General features: G+C 34.3%; 1 protein-coding gene across 13 annotated transcripts in view; it reads right to left on the bottom strand.

The window, feature by feature from the left end:
• The window catches only part of Bcas3 (BCAS3 microtubule associated cell migration factor), a 502,679-nt gene that overhangs the window by 384,920 nt on the left and 99,011 nt on the right, over window positions 1-18,748 (bottom strand). For all 13 annotated transcript variants that reach the window (XM_074046239.1, XM_074046241.1, XM_074046245.1 and 10 more), the window contains exons 8-9: window positions 10,860-10,967; window positions 5,504-5,580 (exon numbers count right to left, since the gene is read on the bottom strand). In XM_074046239.1, coding sequence (XP_073902340.1) covers window positions 5,504-5,580; window positions 10,860-10,967 — 185 coding nt within the window. The remainder of the gene's footprint in view (window positions 1-5,503; window positions 5,581-10,859; window positions 10,968-18,748) is intronic.

Genomic DNA, 18,748 nt, shown 5'->3' on the forward strand with positions numbered 1-18,748 from the left:
AATATATATACATATTTATCTGAGATCTTCAGAGTAGAGAAATGAAAGTAAGTATGCTGTGCAAGAACGATTTCTCTTTTAAAACAGAATCAAATACCTCCTAATAGCAGCATCACATTAGAGGCAGCTAATGATCTAAATTAGCTTTAAAATTCAATACAATTTAATCTTTGATCAATTCCAAAAATCACCTCAACTGCTATTAGATACTATTAAGAACATTTTCCATTACAAATTCTAAAGGATCCCATAGGAAAACATAGCTTGCAAATCTTCACTTTATAAGTCAAGAACTACAGTATATTGAAATGAAAGCAAATTGTTTTTCAGCTCTCCAAAACAATACTGCACAGCTGGTATTAGCAGAGCATTGGCAACTTGGCACCATCCCAACCTTAGAAGCATGACTCCTTCAAAGATTAACTTTTCACTCTAGGTAAAATTTGAAAACAAGTGCAGGAGTTGTGAGGCCCTGAACCTATGTAATGTTAGGATGAATTCAAACATGTTTATAATGTGGTTGAACAAAATAAGCAGAGAAAACTGTATGTTCAAAAAACTCACGTTCTCCAATATAGCTAAGGTAAAATTCAAGACCACCACACCACATGAGTATTCTTTTATGACTAAAGAATTAAAAAGGGACATGAGAATGATGCAATTTTTCAAGGAATCTTAGCAGAAAGTTGGTAGCAATGGAGAGGTCACGTGAACTCATTTAAAAAAATAAGAATTAACTATTCTTTATGTCACATCACTTTATTTTTTCTAGCAAGGACAATTAAACAACAACAGGTGCTTGGATTTGTGGCCAACTCATTTCCGATAAAGATACCCAGACAAGTCAATGATGACTTCAGATCGTAATAATTTCTTACATATGACACCAAACATAGAAATGACAAAAGAAAACAGTAAGTTGGACTTCAATAACTTTTAGGTTTCCAAGCTTTGGAAGCAGACCAGATGCCACTGATGAATGAATTAATGAAACTGTGACATATATACACAATGCATGTTTATTTAGCCATAAAGAAGAATGAAATTATGTTCTTTGCAGGTAAGAGGATGGAACTGAAGAACATCATGTTAAACAAAGTAAGCCAGGCCCAAAAAAACAAAGGTCACTTTTTCCCCTTATGTGGAAGCTAGACCTAAAAATTAAATGTATATATAAAAATATGATCATATATATATATACACATATATATATATGCATATATACTATATACAATGAGAGAGAAATTGTTATGGAATGATAAATATTCAAACAGCCCATCTATGTATTAATATAATATAATGCACTGTAAGCTCTGAAATGGGGTTAATTGATTAAAGTATGATATACACAGGCCTAAAGTACCAAGGCAAGATCCTCCTTGGACCATCAATATACATTTTTTAAAAAATGAAAAGCAAGAGGGTAAATTAGTTCTTTTCTGGGGGTGGACAACAGTGAGAAAGGAGTGGGCACAGGAAAGGGTGAATGAGGTTGAATGTGGTGGATCTATTTTGTATTTATATATGGAAATAGAAGAATGAAACCTGTTGAAATTATTCTAAGAAGGGGGAAGAGGGAGAATGATAGAGGATGTAAATACCACAATGTATCCCCCTACACAATGATTATAGGCAATTAAATTTTTTAAAAAAACTTTTGTGTGTCAATGGACACCATCAAGGAAGTAAAAGGACAACCTACAAAATGGAGAAACATCTATCTGGTAAGTGACTAATTTTTAAGAGTATAATACAACTAATAAAATTCAATTATTGAAAAGATGAGTAACTCAATTTTAAAATGAACGATATACAAATATCAAATAAATACATGAGATGTGTCCAATGTGATTAGCCATCAGAGAAATGCACACAACTATAAAAAACCTATAACCAAATGTTCATAGCCAAGAAAAATGAAAACATACATCTACATAGAATGTTGTGATCTAGTGTTTACTCCCAGCATTATACATCATAGCCCCAAAATACATATAAACCAAATATATATGTAGAATGTACATGTAATTTAATATTGTGTGCATTTTTCCATAAGGAAAAAATAAAGACCTCATACATGCTACAATACTGATGAATGTTCATTAAACTCTCATAGATGAAAGAAACAAGTGTGCATCTAGAAAATACTATGAACACCACCCTAGGAAAAGACACAAACACAAAATACTAAGTACCACTTTAGAGACTTACTTAACCATCGTATAGCTGACTAATGATCATCTTGAGGTTCCATGAGCCTTGAGATAACTTATGAATTTCAGAGGACTGCCATTCTAAGGTTTAATGGGGGAATTACATGCAGATAATAGAAAAGTCATAATTTAGTTCATTGCATGTATAACTGTTGAGTATCCACTGTGTATTAGGGAATGTCTCAGGCCAGAAAATCAACAGCAGCCTTCTCACAATGTTAGGCTGATGGCACGGTATGTTATAGCACCTGCATAGCAAGCATAAACCCATTTCAAACCCCAGGACCACAAGAAAAAAAGATTAACTTCTAAACTTGGTTTATCTCATACAAACTTACCAATCCCTTTTTGGATATGTTAGGAATACATTAACTAACATAAAAAAGCAAAGCACTTCTTACCAAATTTTTTTAAACTTTGCATTTTAAAACTCCTTTATATTCATTTCATTTGTTCCATGTGTTATTCACCATTAACATAAACGAAGACCACACATACTAACACTAATAACATTAAGACTTTAAGAAATAATTTTCCTTCTAAGAGTAAAAACAGAGGCCAATGCTAAGAGGTTCCTAGCTGGACACTCGTTAATCGACCCCAGAGACTTCATATCTGCCTTTTAACTGAAATTGAAATGGCTACTAATGACATCTATCAGTCTTTGTCTTTTGTTTTCCTAATCATACCTGGGTTTTGGATTTCCACATCAGACAGCTGCTCCAGGCCAGCTTTTCTGTACTCCCAAACAGAAGAGTGTCTGCTTTCTCGTCATATTGGATTTGTTAACAGTTCTCTATCAGGTCTCTTTAGCACCCTTTGACACACATTCCCATGATGCTTGCTCTGATGGACACAACTGTCTCTACTTATTTTACAATACTTTCATTGTATTCATACTTAACTAAGGCACTCCACTAAAAACATATTACACAAGAGCTTTTCAGACTACTTTAGATTTTAAATGCTTGCATGATCAAAACAACATCCTCATTAGGTGGAGATCTTGTCACTTCTACATGCCACTCGATCCTACTTCTTTAAGAAATGGGGACCAAACAACAGAGAAAAGCTAGTGGTACAGGCAAATGAGTTTCCACAAAAGCTATCTCTGTCTTACCACCTCCCATCCCCAATCTATATATCAGTATAACACATAGAAATGAATATAATCTATATCCATACTGAAACAGGAGGGTGGGTAGGGCAAGTAGGAATAAGTTTCTTTAAAATTATGAAGTGCAATGCTTTGTTCCTTGATCTAAAAATTTTTTCGTACTGAATTTGGTTACAAATTTTGAGACAAATCCCTTTGGGGTAAAGCTATAATTCAAAGAAAAGCTCCTAAATTCCTTCATCCAAATACTTGTGTGTATCAACAATCTTACTAACCTAAAATCACATGAATAAACCTGATCCCTAGAGTCTTCAAGTCAAATAGAATAATTTGTAAGTAACAACAAACCACTTCCTAATGGAACTGTGAAACAGAACATATTACTATTACTGGTAAGGTTCTTCGTTGATGTTCAGATAGGACTGTAGTGAAGTTCTACAATAAATAGTATTCAAAGAATCAACAGAGAAATCACAAACTTTTGCTATTGTTGCTTTCTGAGCTCTGTTCTATATTTATAATATGAATTGAAGGGTATTATTAAGTAACATACATTTCAGATTCTATGTAATCCATATTAACAGAGACTTTAAGGCATCCTCACTATCACAGCCATTGTACAATGACTGTTAGTACTCGGAGTGAGTGAGAATCTTCATGGGTCAGAACACAAGCCACTTGACTAGGGCTTAGTTATAAGTTTCTTTCACTACAAAAAACAGTGTTACCCATTCCAGATCTTTCTTCCTATCATAAGTAATTCACAAAATACAAGAAGCTACTATTTTAACAATATTTACTTCAACTATTTAGTGAGTTCAGCAATTTAAGATGATGCATTTAGGAATATATGGCAACAATGTACCAAAAAGACATGAAGAAAAAGAACTAGCAAGGTGTAGTGCATGCCCATAACCCAAACACTAAGGCTAAGGCAGGAGGATGTCAAGTTCAAAACCAGTCTGGGCTGCTTCACAAGATACTGTCTGAAACAAAAAGAGAGAGGGCTAGAGGACTGGCGCAAGCGGTATTATGCCTGCCTAGCAAGAGTGAGCATGAAGCCCTGAGTTCAAACCCTAGTGCTGCAGAGAGAGGGAGAGAGAGAGAGAGAGAGAGAGAAAGAGAAGTGCTAACAAATACTAACAGAAATAGAAATAAATTTCACTCAAACGCAGAGTATAAGTTATTAAATACATCTATATCATGTTATCCAAAAGTTAATTAAACCACTTTAAGCTTTAAAAGTTATATTATTATACATGATAGAAATACATTATAATGTATAATTTTGTATATTTTCCTCAATAAAGCAGTATTTTGAAAGGTATGTTTTCATTCCAATGTATCAAAATAATTATAAACCTGTGTGTCATTCAAATCAAAGTGTAAGACTACACTGCTCAGGGTCTCACACTTCCTAGCCGGGAATTCTGCCACTTGCACCACTCTGCAAGCCCATTTTGTGTTGGTTATTTTTGAGACAGGTTCTCGCTTTATGCCTTAGGTGGCCTGAACCATGATCCTTCCTTCTATTTGTGTTTTCCTTCACAGCTGTGATGACAGGAGCACACAACAGTCATTGCTTGAGATGGGGTATCAAGAACATTTTGCCCAGCTTGGCTTTGAACACAGATCCTCCTGACCTTCAATTCCTGAGTCACTCAGGTTACAAGGCTTCAGCCACCATGCCCAGCTCCTTTTTCTTATTTATTTTATAAAATATCGTACTGTGTGAAATTTAGGATTCTGTGTGGTTGAGTGAGTGGGTTAGAACTAGGTTAATTTTTGCACAGTGGTACAAGTTCTGAAGGGTGGAGCAATGATAGAGGGAAAAAAGAGGCTGAACTGTTTCTTCTGAATTTCAAATCTCTCATAGAAGAATTTCTGTTCAATCATCAAATGTGTCAGGTTAAATAAATAAATTAACTGCATTCAAAGAATAAAATACCCACATGAAATAAATCATAACTACTCAAGAGATACAGATGGAGAAACTGAGGCAATATGGAAAATATGCAGGCAAAGTGAAATTATGTTTCATACAATTATACTTATGAATAAGGACATCCACAACAATAATAGATCATCATAACTGAAAACTCACGGCAGACTAGCAAATAAATAATATAAACTAAAATACTTATCAAAGGAAATAAAATTATTTGGTACATACTTGTGACAAAAAATTTTTTTGTGAAAGTACAGCTATCAAAGGCAGCAATTTTCTCCTGCAAGACTACAACGAGGATCCTATAATTTGAAAGAAAAAAAAACAAAAAAGAAAGAGTTGAATGTGAAATTCTATGAACTGACCCATAAATAAGTTAAATTATATAGATTTAAGAATAAAACACTTCTGATAATATTTACGATAGAAATATCTGGCTTTTAAAGGACTAGACTGGAAAAGGCACTACCATCAAAAAAATGTTTTCTTTTAATACAGTTTCATTCATTTCAAACTGAGTAGGTCAATATTAAGAATGCATAATATCAATACACTGTTGGCTACTTACTAAAAGCACTTTTGCAGTGATATTTCAAAGTAATGGGATTAGATATAAAATGGATTTATTTAGTCTATCACTGAAAGTGATTGCTGCATTTCCCAACACACACACACACACACACACACACACACACACACACACACACAAATTTACAACTGCAACTCAGTATAAACAAATCATTTCTGACTGACTCAGTATATTAGAATTTAATACAAATATGTATAAGGAGTATTTTTCACAGATACCAAGATTTGTAAATAATCTTAAATAATATGGAAAAGGAAAAAGATGATTATTACTTAGAAAAATTTTAATGTAAAATTCCTAAAATACTTCCTTATAGTATAATGTAACTTGTAGGATATTAATATGAATAAATGAGTTTAATAATGATTTCCAAAAATCTAATTGTTATGGAATAATTAACAATTAATATACTATAAGAAAAAATGTATTATTTACATTTTGGTTCATTTGTTAGAACACGTTCATTTGCTGATGTAGAACTATTGTACTGAATGCTGTTAAATCCTTGTAATTTTTTTCAGCAAGATCTGATAAAAAGTTATCTATTTGTTTACTGGGTTGTTTGTTGCTGCTAAATAATAATTTGCTACGTGTGTGTGTGTGTGTGTGTGTGCTTTGTGTACATAGAGAGGCAGAGATAATCACCCAATCAAGATGATAATAAGACACCTTAGAAATCCCCAAACCATCTCACAAACTGCATCAATTTAACAACCACTTAATATATTGATAGAAAAAAACGGCATTTCGATATAGAAATATTATTTACAAAGGTCTTTACAATACAGTATTCAGTACAAAAAATCAAATAATGAAAAAATATGCACCACTGTTAATAACCAGTAGAATCTTGCTGAGTGCAGTAGTACATATCTGTAGTCCCAGCACTCAGGAGGCTAAGGCAAAAGGACTGTGAAAATGAATCTGTGGCTAGCTGAGCTACATGCAATGAGACTGTCTCGAGAAAAAAAACAAAAAATCAACTAGGCATTGGTGGTGCCTATAATCCTAGCTACTTAGGAGGCTGAGGTCAGGAGGATTCCAGTTTGAGGTCATCCTGGGAAACAGTTTTCAAGATCCTATCACCAAAATAACCAATGCAAAATGGACAGGAGGTGTGGCTTCAACAGCAGAGCACCTGCTTTACAAGTACAAAGCCCTGAGTTCAAACCCCAGTCCCTCAAATCAAACAAAAAACACAATCAATAGAATGACTTGAAAAGATGCAGTATATGGTATGGGTATACATGTATGTATGTGTGTATACTTTGTTCTCATAATTTCTTTTTTAAATTTTTCTGTGCTGGTATCAAACCAAGCACATGCTCTTTCACTAAGCTCACCCCAGTAGCCCTTACAGTAACTATAAGTGCTGGACTGGATATGTTATTGTAAGATAACCTATATTACTCATTACAGTATATGCCACTAGTGACAAAGGGCATCCATAAGGATGAAAGGGTCACATAACAAGAAAATATAATAAACAAAAGGGTATATGCATGCAACAAGAGAAAAGCAAGAGACTTCAGGAAGATACAACAATGCAAATGACCATTGAAAATACCAAAGAAGGAAAAGCTTCCTCCTAATTTTTTAATGAAACAAAAAAGGAAGAATAACAAGAAAAAGAAATTTGCAGATCAAAAGCTATAATAAACATAGATGTAAACCCAGGCATGGTAGTCACACCTATAAACTAAACACAGAACAGGAAGGCAAAACAGGTCCTGTCTCGGTGCTGGTACCAGTGGGAGGAGATAGGATAGAAGGAAAGGCTGTAGGAGGGGAATATGGTGGAAACACTATGTAGTCATGTATGAAAATGGAAAAATGACACCTGCTAATATATTCCAGGAATGGAAGGAGGGGATAAAGGAGAATCATGGAGGGGGTGAGTTCAACTATGATATATTGTAAGATATTTTGTAAATGTTACAATGTACTCCCAGTACAACAACAATAATAATAATAATAAAAGAAAGAAAACTATAGACAGGGGTGAATTTGAACAAAGTATATTATATGAATTATGTAAATACCACAATGAAACCCTTCTGTACAATTAATTTTTGCTAATAATTTTTTTTAAAAAAACCAAAAGGACAACCACTAGGAATAATTAAAAAGAACATAAAGAACTTGCCTAGCATTTGATAGTACTCAGATTCCCAACACAACAACAGAAAAAAAGGAAAGATGAAGAAGGGAAGGAGAGAGGAAGGGAGGGAGGGAGGGAGGGAGGGAGGAAGGAAGGAAGGAAGGAAGGAAGGAAAGAAAGAAAGATCAATAAATGTCGGCTGGGAAGGCAAAATGATGCAGTCATGTTGGAAAATATCTTCACAATTCCTCAAGCTAAACTTACAGATAACACATCACTGAGCACAAAATCACTGAAAAATGAAAAAATATGTCGACATGAAATACTGTATACTACAGTTCATAGCAGTATCCCTAAGAGCCTAACATAAGCAACAACACAAATGCTGATTAATTCGATGGATAATAAATATGGTACAGCCGTACAATATTCAGACATACAAGGGAACTTTCATGGAAAAAAAATTTTTTGTGGGCGGAGGGTTGTTCATCTGTTTTTTGGCAATACTGGTGGCTAACCCTGGAGCTTTGCACACCTGAGCCATGCCTCCAACCCTTTTTACTGTAGTTATTTTTTCAGACAGGGCCTTGTCTTTTGTTATTAATAATCCTCCCACATACAGAAAGTACACATTCCTCCTCTCCAAATAAAAAACTCACTCTAGCCAAGCACTGGTAGACCAAATCTACAGTCTTAGCCACTTGGGAGACAGAAATCAGGAAGATCACGGTCCTAGGCCAACCTGGGCAAAAAGTTCCTGCAACCCCCATCTCAATGAATGGCTGGGCGCAGTGGTACACATCTGACAACCCAGCTATGTGGTGAAGGACAAATAGGAAAATCAAGTTCCAGGTTCACCTGAACAACTGTTTACTTAAGTCCCTTCTGTACCAATAAATGTTCACCATCTGTCCTTTCTTCCATAATATCTTTCTGCTATATCACCTGTTAAGTGGGCTCTTTAACAAATCCTGTTGGTCACAAATTTGAAATTTCTTATTATGATATCCAGTTTTACACAGTTTTTAACTAAACATGAGCTATAGATGATTTTATGTGCTGGGGAGGGGTATGTGTAATACTGGGGTTTGAACTCAGGGATTTATGCTTTCTAGGCAGGAGCTCTTACCACATGAGCCACACTCCCAGCACTTTTTGCTCTGGTTATTTTGGAGATAGGGTCTCGCTTTTTGCCCAGACCGATCCTATTTTTATGCTTCCTTTTGTACTTCAGATGACAGGTGTACACTACCAACGCCAGCTTCTTTCCATTGAGATGGGGGTCTCATGAACTGTTTTTGCCCAGTCTCACCTAGAACTGCAGTCCTCCTAATCTCAGCCTCCCACGTAGCTTTGGATGACGGAGTTAAGCCACCAGCACCCAGCTTATAGATTTCTATTATTGATCTATGTGCTTTTTGGAGAAAGACAAATTCAGAAACAGGTGACAACTGTATTTACCTCCAGGGAATCAGAACATTTTTTAATCAGGTTTCTAAAAGTCTGCGGGCTTAAGCTACTGCAGCTGATTTCCTCTTTAATTTAAACTGAGCAAAAAATTTAAGCAAATATGAAGAATTTTTTGTTGTTCTTTTCTCTGTTTTCAAGTATAGTTACACATGTGTAACATAGGAAACTATGATCTAAAAGCCTTCTATGTGTGTCTCTTTTAGAATTATTAATGTTTCTTTCAGGTTAGACCATGCATAATATAGTGTGAACAGCAAAAAGGACTGTTTTCTGGATTAAGTTATTATCTACTGAACCTAAACATTTGAAAACATTTAATAGTTCTATATAATTTCAATAAAGTTAATTTGTCATGGTTTATGGGCATAACCAACACTAGTGTACTGAGTGTTTCTTCTATACCTATAACTTTCAATCTTCTGTACATTAATTCAAATACCTCTATCATTAGTGTCAAGTCCACATTTTCTTCACTTTGCATTGGTTAGGTAAATCTGTTTGAAGCATCTCATTAAAATATAATTTGAGACTCTTTCCTTTCATTTAAATTTATTAAAATGCAAGAAAATATTTCATCTATGTTTCATGTGTTTACTTTAGTGACAGAAAATTTATACCTTGCATACAGGACTTTGATTCAGACATTTATCATCCTAGGTCTTCAATTTTCTCAAATGTAAAAGCTTAGGCTACATGTTAGAGGATTCCTAAAGTTTCTTTCTCCTCTAAAGTGACTAGTTAATCAACCTAGACTCTGTTGTAGCTCCACTAAAATGGTACTTTTTTCCCACGGGACTGGGGCTTGAACTTTGGGCTTTGCACTTGCAAAGCAGACACGCTACCACTTGATCCACACTCCAGTCCATTTTGCTGTTTATTTTGGTAATGGAGTCTTGAGAACAATTGCCTGGCTGGCCTCACACTGTGATCCTTCTGGTATCAGCCTCCTAAATAGCTAAGATTACAGGACCTGCACCAGGCTAAAATGTTACAGTTTTGAGAATTCATGGTCTTCAAATGTTTTGGTGGGTCTTTTCAACAAAATTAAAATTCACATCTTAAACTAGAAAAAACCCACAGAAGTACACACATTGCATATATCATAAACTTACATAAAAAGGTTTCTCAAAATAATACTTAACTTCTATGTTTTCTCAGATATTTTCTCTGCTTTTCCATCATTTTTTAAATATTGTGATATCTTGCTACCATGAATTCACAATTCCTTAGTGGGTCAAGAATGGAACTTGGAAAACATTCATAAAGAAATCTTAGAGCTAATTCATTGGACAGAATTTCAAAGGTACTTAGTACTTACTAGAGGTTTTATTGTTTTAATTAAATTTGAGTTATGAAATTGGTAGAGCTCCATACACACAGGTGATATATTATGTTATAAAAGAAACAAAGAAAATGCTTACCGCTTATTGCAGTGGAGATCATAAATTGCTGTTTTGAACTGAATAGATTTGACCATCTCCCCAGTACGCAGTGAATATAGATCCACACAACAGTAAGGTGTGGTTGTGCTAAAAAAGAGAGAGAGAGAGAAAAAAGCTATTATTTTATAAAAAAGAGAAAGAACATACACTTTCTTAGTATCAGAACTCCATACATTCTGATACAGTGAATGGATGTGAACATGATAAACATTTAACCAGATTTAAACATTACATGATATACACATATATCAAACATCACGTTACCCCATTAATATGTATAATATTCAAGTTTTTATAGCTACATAAAAAAGAAAGTACGAAAAGCCAAATGCTAAATAATATGAAAATAGAATGGAAATGAAAATGAACCAAGAATGAGTAAGCCTCAGGTATGTAAATTATAACATGGCTCTGTGAAAAGATCAACGAATCCCTAACTCTAGTAGAGATGCTCAAGAAAAAATAATAAAGAAAAGATAAATATAAACAAGGAAACAGACCAGGTGTGGTAGCTCAAGCCCCTAATCTAAGCTACTTGGGAGGTAGAGATGAGGAGGATCACTCTAACCTGAGGTCAGCCTGAGAAAAAGACCCCATCTCAATGAGTGGCTGGGGACAGTGGTAGACATCTATAATCCTAGTTATGTGGGGAAAATTGCTGTCCTGACTGCCCTGGGAATAAGACAAGAATCTATTTCAAAAATAACTAATGCAAAAAGGTCTGGCAGAGTGAATCAAGTGGTAGAACCCCTGTGTAGCAAGAATGAGGCCTTCAATCCTATCCCTAGTATAACCAAAACAAAAAACAACAAAAAAAGAATATTCAGGTGGCACAAACAAATGCCTTGACTTGCACAAACTGTATGTAGAGAGTCCTGAAGTGAACTCACAGTTGTGTGGTGAACTGACTTCGATTAGTTATAAAACAAATAAGGCAGTCATTGGACAAAACTAAGCTAAAGTATCATACACCAAAAATAACTAATAGGGAAACTATATAGTGTCTGGACAAATAATAGAAGAAGAGTATGCAAACTATTTCTTAAACTGGAAGAAGACTATTACAGAATTAATTAAATGTAATACTGTACTTTTAACAGATATAAGAAAATAGAAACAGCAAAATCCATGTTGTAAGGAAATATTTGCAAAACTGACTGACAGAGGGTTTATGTGCAAATATAACAAAAATCTGTAACTAAGTAACAATGACATATTCAAACTTTTAAAAATGCACGTAATAACAAAGAAGACATATAGATAGCAATTAATCACATAAGATATTCACATGACTAATTATCAGAGAGATGAAAATTGAAGCCACTAAGGGATACCATTACACACACTGGAATGAATAAAAATGTGAAACTGGACAATACACAGCATTGGTAAGAGTGTAAGAAATTGAATGTTACTGCACAATTGTTAGAATCACTTTGAAAAAACAGATTACCACTTTAAAAAAGGAAGCATAACATTCCCATGTGTCATAACTAAGTGTATTATTATTATCAACAAAAACAAAAGCTAGAAACAATTAAATGGATACTAATAGATAGTGATATGGGATCCAATGGAATAGTATTCATCAATTAAAAAGCTGTTTATAAAAACAACAACATAAATGAATCTCAAAATCATGACGCAATTGAAGGGGGCAGGTAAACAATTATGAGCCAAAAAATAAAAAGTTTAAGCTGTATTTCTTTAAAAGGAAAAATGTTTAAACTATGAATACAGAAGGCAAGCATCAATAAGAAACCACTGAACATTTTCATCTAAAAGAACCTACAGTCATAAAATACCCTAGTGAAACTAAAATAATTACAAATCCTAAACCCTTTTTGAATTCTGAATAATCTTGTATGTCATAAATTCAGGCCTAAATACTGCAATTCACATTAAATTCAGAAAACCCATCATCCTATTCCCCATAAAATTTCTTACGCATTCTCCTTTTACTAATGAATGAGGAGGCTGAGTTTTCAATATAACCAAACATTGAGTCATCGGCACTTGTCATGCCAATGTTACAACACTGATGATAGTTCTTTTTAACCATTAAGTAATTAATCCAGAGGCATCAGAAATACTTTATTGGTGAGGGGTGGATACTAAGTACGGAGCTACTACTTGAGCCATACCCACAGCCCAAGAACTGACTTCATGTGGCCTTCATTTTAAAAACTATATGAAATGATGGAAATATTATGTACTCATGTATGAAATGAAAAAATGAGATCTGCTGAAACTATTTTAGGAATGGAGGGAGGGGACATAAAGGACAATGATGGAGGAAGTGAATTTAACTAATATATATTGTAAGCACTTTTATAAATGTCACAATGTACCCCCAGTACAACAATAATATAATTTTAAATTTTTAATAAATAAAGAAGTTAAAGAGTACAGGTACTGGACACAAGGGAAAACGAAAGCACTAAGGTACCACTACACACCTATAAGGGAATTAGTGAAAATAAGTGTTGGTAAAGAAGAGGAAAAATTGAACGTCTCACTCCTTGCTGGTGGGACTTTAAAATAGAACAGGATCACAATCCAGTGGACCATGCATAAAGTGAGACCCTATCTCAAAAAATAACCAACACACAAAAAAAGGGCTGATAAAATGGCTCAAGTGGTAAAAAGTCTGCTAGCAAACACAAGGCTTTCGGTTACACCCCCAGTATTGATCCCTCCAAAAAGAGAATATAAAAAAAAAAATTAAGAGAATACTAGTAGAAAGTAATTGTGTTTCAAAAGAAAGTCAGGCTGTACTTACAGAGGAATTTGTTTTCATACAAATTCCTCTGGATTGGAATTCAAGGATATAGAAGAAAGAACAAGGATATAGAAGGATTCTATAGGATTCAAGGATATAGAAGAAAGAACAAAAGAACTGAACACCAGCAGAGAAACATGGTGGGTTAGGAGGAGGACCAAATGATCTCACTTACATGAGAATAGAGAGAACAAAGAAAAGAACTAAAACCCACCATGCGGAGGCACAGGCAATCACATCTCACACAATATATGCAACACTGCAAAACTGCAAAAAAGGACTGTAGTAGCAGTTCTAAAAAGAAAACTGTAAAATAATTATTTCTGTACACATTCAATTTTCTATCATCATATAGGCAGGTAGCATCTTGGTACCAAAAGTTGACCCCAGAATATTCTTTGTGTTTCTAACTTTCCTAATCAATTGACCAAATAAAGTATGGTTGTCTACAACCTAATAGGTGAAATTCCACTGCGAAGACCTATTTTATTTTATTTTATTTTATTTTATTTATTTGGTAGAATTGGAGTTTGAACTCAGGGCCTTCCACATGCTGGCAGGCAGGCGCTCTACCACTTGTACCAAGCCTCCTGCCCTACGGTTTTAGTAATCAAAGCTAGGAACATGCTTGCTTAAGGAAAGGAACCCAAGATAAGGAGCCCGTGATATGGAGCCAGGACCCTGAACCATAGGTATTATGATAATGAAGGCCTGTTTATTATGTTAAATCTGAACTTACCCCACAACAAAAGAGGGAAAACCCATCTAATCTCACTCATTTGCACAAAACTCTCTTTTCCCTCCCTCCCTCCCCCCCCCTCTCCCCTACCCCACCCAAGGCAAGTGCTGTATCCCTTGAACTTTGTCCCCAGTCCTTCATGTTTTTATTATGGGTTTGATATGGTCTTGCTAACTTTGCCCAGGCTGGCCACAAACTGATGGTCCTCCTGTCTCTGCTGGAACTATAGGTGTGCATCACCACACTTTACATACGTGGATTCATTACAGTCTCTATTGTAGACCCAGAAGAGCTTCTTAATGGCATAAAGCTTGAGTCCTTCTGTCACTATGCTACAGTAAACCCCAAGTATATGGTTCCAAGGAGACTACACACATGCTAAGGATGAAGTTCAGCACTGTACTGAACTGCTTGATTCTTTTTTATTTTTGGTGGAGTTTGAACTCAGGGCTTTGTGTTTACAAAGCAGGCGCTCCACCACTTGACCCACACCTCCAGTCCATTTTGCTCTGGTTATTTTAGCAATGGGGTCTCCCATATGATTTGCTCCAGGTGGTCTGGAACTGTGATTCTCCTGATTTCAGCCTCCCAAGTAGCAAGGATTACAGGCATGAGCCACCATCATTTTCCTTACTGCCATCCAACTTCCACTAAAGACATGCTGCCTTTCAAGAAATCTAAGATTTTCACTTTATCACTTAAGCTCCTTCCATGCTATTTACCTTACTTTTCAGGCAACATTTGCTTTCTGAAAGGCAGATTTTCACAAAATTAAGGATAGAGAAACGTTCAGCAGATCACACAATCATTTAAACACAATGCAAGAATGACAGATAGTTTCTCCACATCAACTGAGCTGCGTAATACAGCTCGTTTTGAGCCCAGCAACCATGAGACCCTGAGTTAAATACCCAGAAATGAAAAAAAAAATTCTTGTTTTTCCAATTTTTTTTTTATTTATTTTGTACTGCAATTGATCAAAGTAGTGTGTAATCTGCAAACAGCATGAGCTGCCTGTACTTCAAATATAGTCAATGACTATATTTGATGAGAAGACAAAGTTTTCAATGTAACAAAACTTAGGATCTCATTTGTACCTGCTATGTTAATCTAATTTATTCAAGTAATTGTTTAAAGAAGTGTATGGAAAATTATCATTTTTGTTTATGTAAATCATTTTTAACTTTAGCTATATAATATATGCTGAAACAAAATCTACTTAAGTAGACTTATGTTACTCAATACTTCTGCAAAACACTAACATTTTTGGTATCTAACTCACTTTTATTATGATAGTAGAGTCAAGTTTCCAAAATAATAAAATGGACAAGGTTACTGAGCATTAAGCAGTTTAGTTTTATAATTATTTAATTATTATTCATTCATTTATTTATGGGGTGCTGGGAATTGAACCCATGGCTAAGCATGCTAGGCAAGTACTCTAACACTGAACTAGACTCATAGCACACATTAACTAATTTTAATCAAAAGTTATTTTAATTTTTTAAGTCCTATCAGTAATTTGCTGCTAATGAACTGAGGTTAACCAGTTAAAAGAAATAACCAAATGTACACAATCACATCATTTTATTGAGTCATACAAGTACCATCATACATGTTGTAAAACTGGAGAAATATTCTGACAGTCTATTTCACAATCAACTACTGAGATTTAAGAAAAAAGTTAAGAATGCAGAAAGGTCTAGTCAAATGAATCACTAAAAGGAACCAAAATATGAACAAATCAAAAAGCAGAGATTGAGATTTTTAGTTACATACACTAAACTATTCCTCTCTCTCTCTCTCTCCTTCTCTCTCTGGGTGTGTGTGTCTTTAATCTACCATTCTTACAATCAAGGGGCTGAACTCAGGGCCTCACATTTGGAATCCAAACCACTTCCGCGACATCCCTGGAACTTTTGCTTTAGTTTGTTGTTCACACACCTGGCTTCGAACATTCATCCTCCTACTTCCACCTCCAGAGCTGGAGTCAGAGAGACGGACCGGCACACTGGGCTTAATATTTTCTACAGAAGGATTAATAGTCACTTTTGTATGTCACAAACAAGGTATTTAGTATTCATATAACAAGGACTGAGATAGGTGCCTTGGGTTTTTTGTGAACACTAAGTACCATAATGAACACTTCGGCATGTTTATATTGTAATATATGAAGTCTTATCTTCATGCAGTATGGTAAACTTATACTGCATCACCAAAATTTATATACCTCAAAATGGAGAAAAATATTTTATGCTTGATGGAAAATAAGAACTACAGCAAATTCAACATTAAACTTAATTCTTAGACACAACAAAGTATTTAAATTCTCTCATGCCTATTTTTAATTATATAGAATATTATGTTTTTTTCCTACTTTTATGCATTTTATTAAACTAATAACCATTTTGTGACCTGGACAATGATTTTTTTAAAAAAATGAGGAAGTGGGTAATGGAATACAATGAACATCACATTAAAGCAATGTGAAATATGGCTTTTATGATTTCAAAATCCTAAACATTAATACCATTTTCCTTTACAAAGACTTTTATTATTTTCATTCATGATATTTAACAGATTGAAACAAAATTAGGAAAAGCGGAACAAAGTGTTTGAGAAAGTGACATTTTCCAAGAATGTGCATGTGTAAGTGAAACACAAAATAGCAAAGACATTTAAAATCTACCACAAATTGTAAGAAGCATGGAAGCACTTATTTTTAAATGGGAAAAAGCTGCACAACCTTCAACATGTGTTACTAAGTCTAATCCTTTAAATATAAGAGGAAAATTTTTGGTGATATTATATTATTTGTATTCTTATTCAGCTCCTAAAGAACAAAAACAAGTTGGTCTTGTTTTTGATTAAGTAATTAAAAAGAAAAAGCAAAGAAAATTGAAATTTAACCTTATTAAAAGCTAAATTTGTGATCAGCCGCATTAGTAACTGTCGATGCCGAATTTTCTGTTGCAGAGTTCTAACACTCCCACAGTCTGAACAAGTGGCATTCCCAATACCTTCACAAGGCAAGGTCTAGGCATACAAAAAAGGAGGTACTATTAGAAGTGAGCCTGAGATGAGATGTTCTTAAGTAGGAAGACTGCATACTACAGAAGACGTAGCCAAAGCCAGTACATAACAGAAAGCAAAATCAGCTTCTGCTATTCACAATTAATATAAAGATGAAATAGAAATATTCTCTACTGTCAAGAATCTTTCCAAATAATTACAGGCTGAGCATCTCTAATTAAAAAAATCTTAAATTCAGAATTTTCCAAACTGTGATACTGGGATACTTTTCCAGCACTGACTTGATACCACAAATGGAAAGTTTCACACCTCACCTCATGGCATGTTGCCACCAAAGCATACATAATCACCTTAAAATAAAATTACTTTCTCACTATGTGTACCAGGTGTATATGAAACAAATGTGCTTCCTTTAGACTTCACTCCCATGCCCGGGATATCTCTTAAGTTATATGGAGATATTAAAGACCACAAAAAATTCTGAAATCAAAAACATGCCCAATTCCACACATTTTAGATAAGGTATAAATAGCAATATGTTATTGCTATTTTTAAATATAGATAGAAAAGATATCATGCATAACTATTTGATATACTACAATGAAAACCAAATGTAATTGAGATTCAAATTATGGAAGATATGTTATAAGGCACAGAAATGGTCTGTGAGTTCAATACATATTTACATGACACTATTTTTCACTATACCTACATCATCGTCCTCTACTAAACAAAAATACAGAATTGATTAATGTATTGTTTTAAATTTTACTTAGGAAAATTTTCCAAAACAGCACTTATAGGACAAGTAGTAAAACTATTTGTGTTCTGGTTTGGTTTATTTTTTATTTTTTTGAGACAGAGTTTCACAGGCACTCTCCAATACTTTCAGGGCAAATAAAGTTTTATTGAAACACAGACACAACTATTTCTTGCTTTATTTTCTATCGATCAGCAAGTAGCCATAAAAGAGACCACATGGTAAACTCACACTCAGGTATTTCCTATCTTACAGAGAAACATTTGTTGACCTCTAGTCTACATTGAATTTGGGTTGCTTTTCACTATCTTCCTTGGAGGTCATATCGGTTTTTAATCTAGTTGTCAGGAAATCAGCCTGATTTTCAACTATATAAAATTTCTGAAATCTAGAAACTTTGCAATGATAAATCATGAAACTAAGCATTTCATACATCAACTGAAGTCTTTTTATTTCCATAAGCTTGTAAATGTATAATTTTAAACATTTTCTCTGAGGCATTACTTTGCTTTTCTTATTTAGCAACTACACACATGTAATACTCTGGAGTATTC

The sequence above is a fragment of the Castor canadensis genome, chromosome 11 (genome assembly GCF_047511655.1).
Source record: "Castor canadensis chromosome 11, mCasCan1.hap1v2, whole genome shotgun sequence".
In the NCBI taxonomy this organism is placed as follows: Eukaryota; Metazoa; Chordata; class Mammalia; order Rodentia; family Castoridae; genus Castor; species Castor canadensis.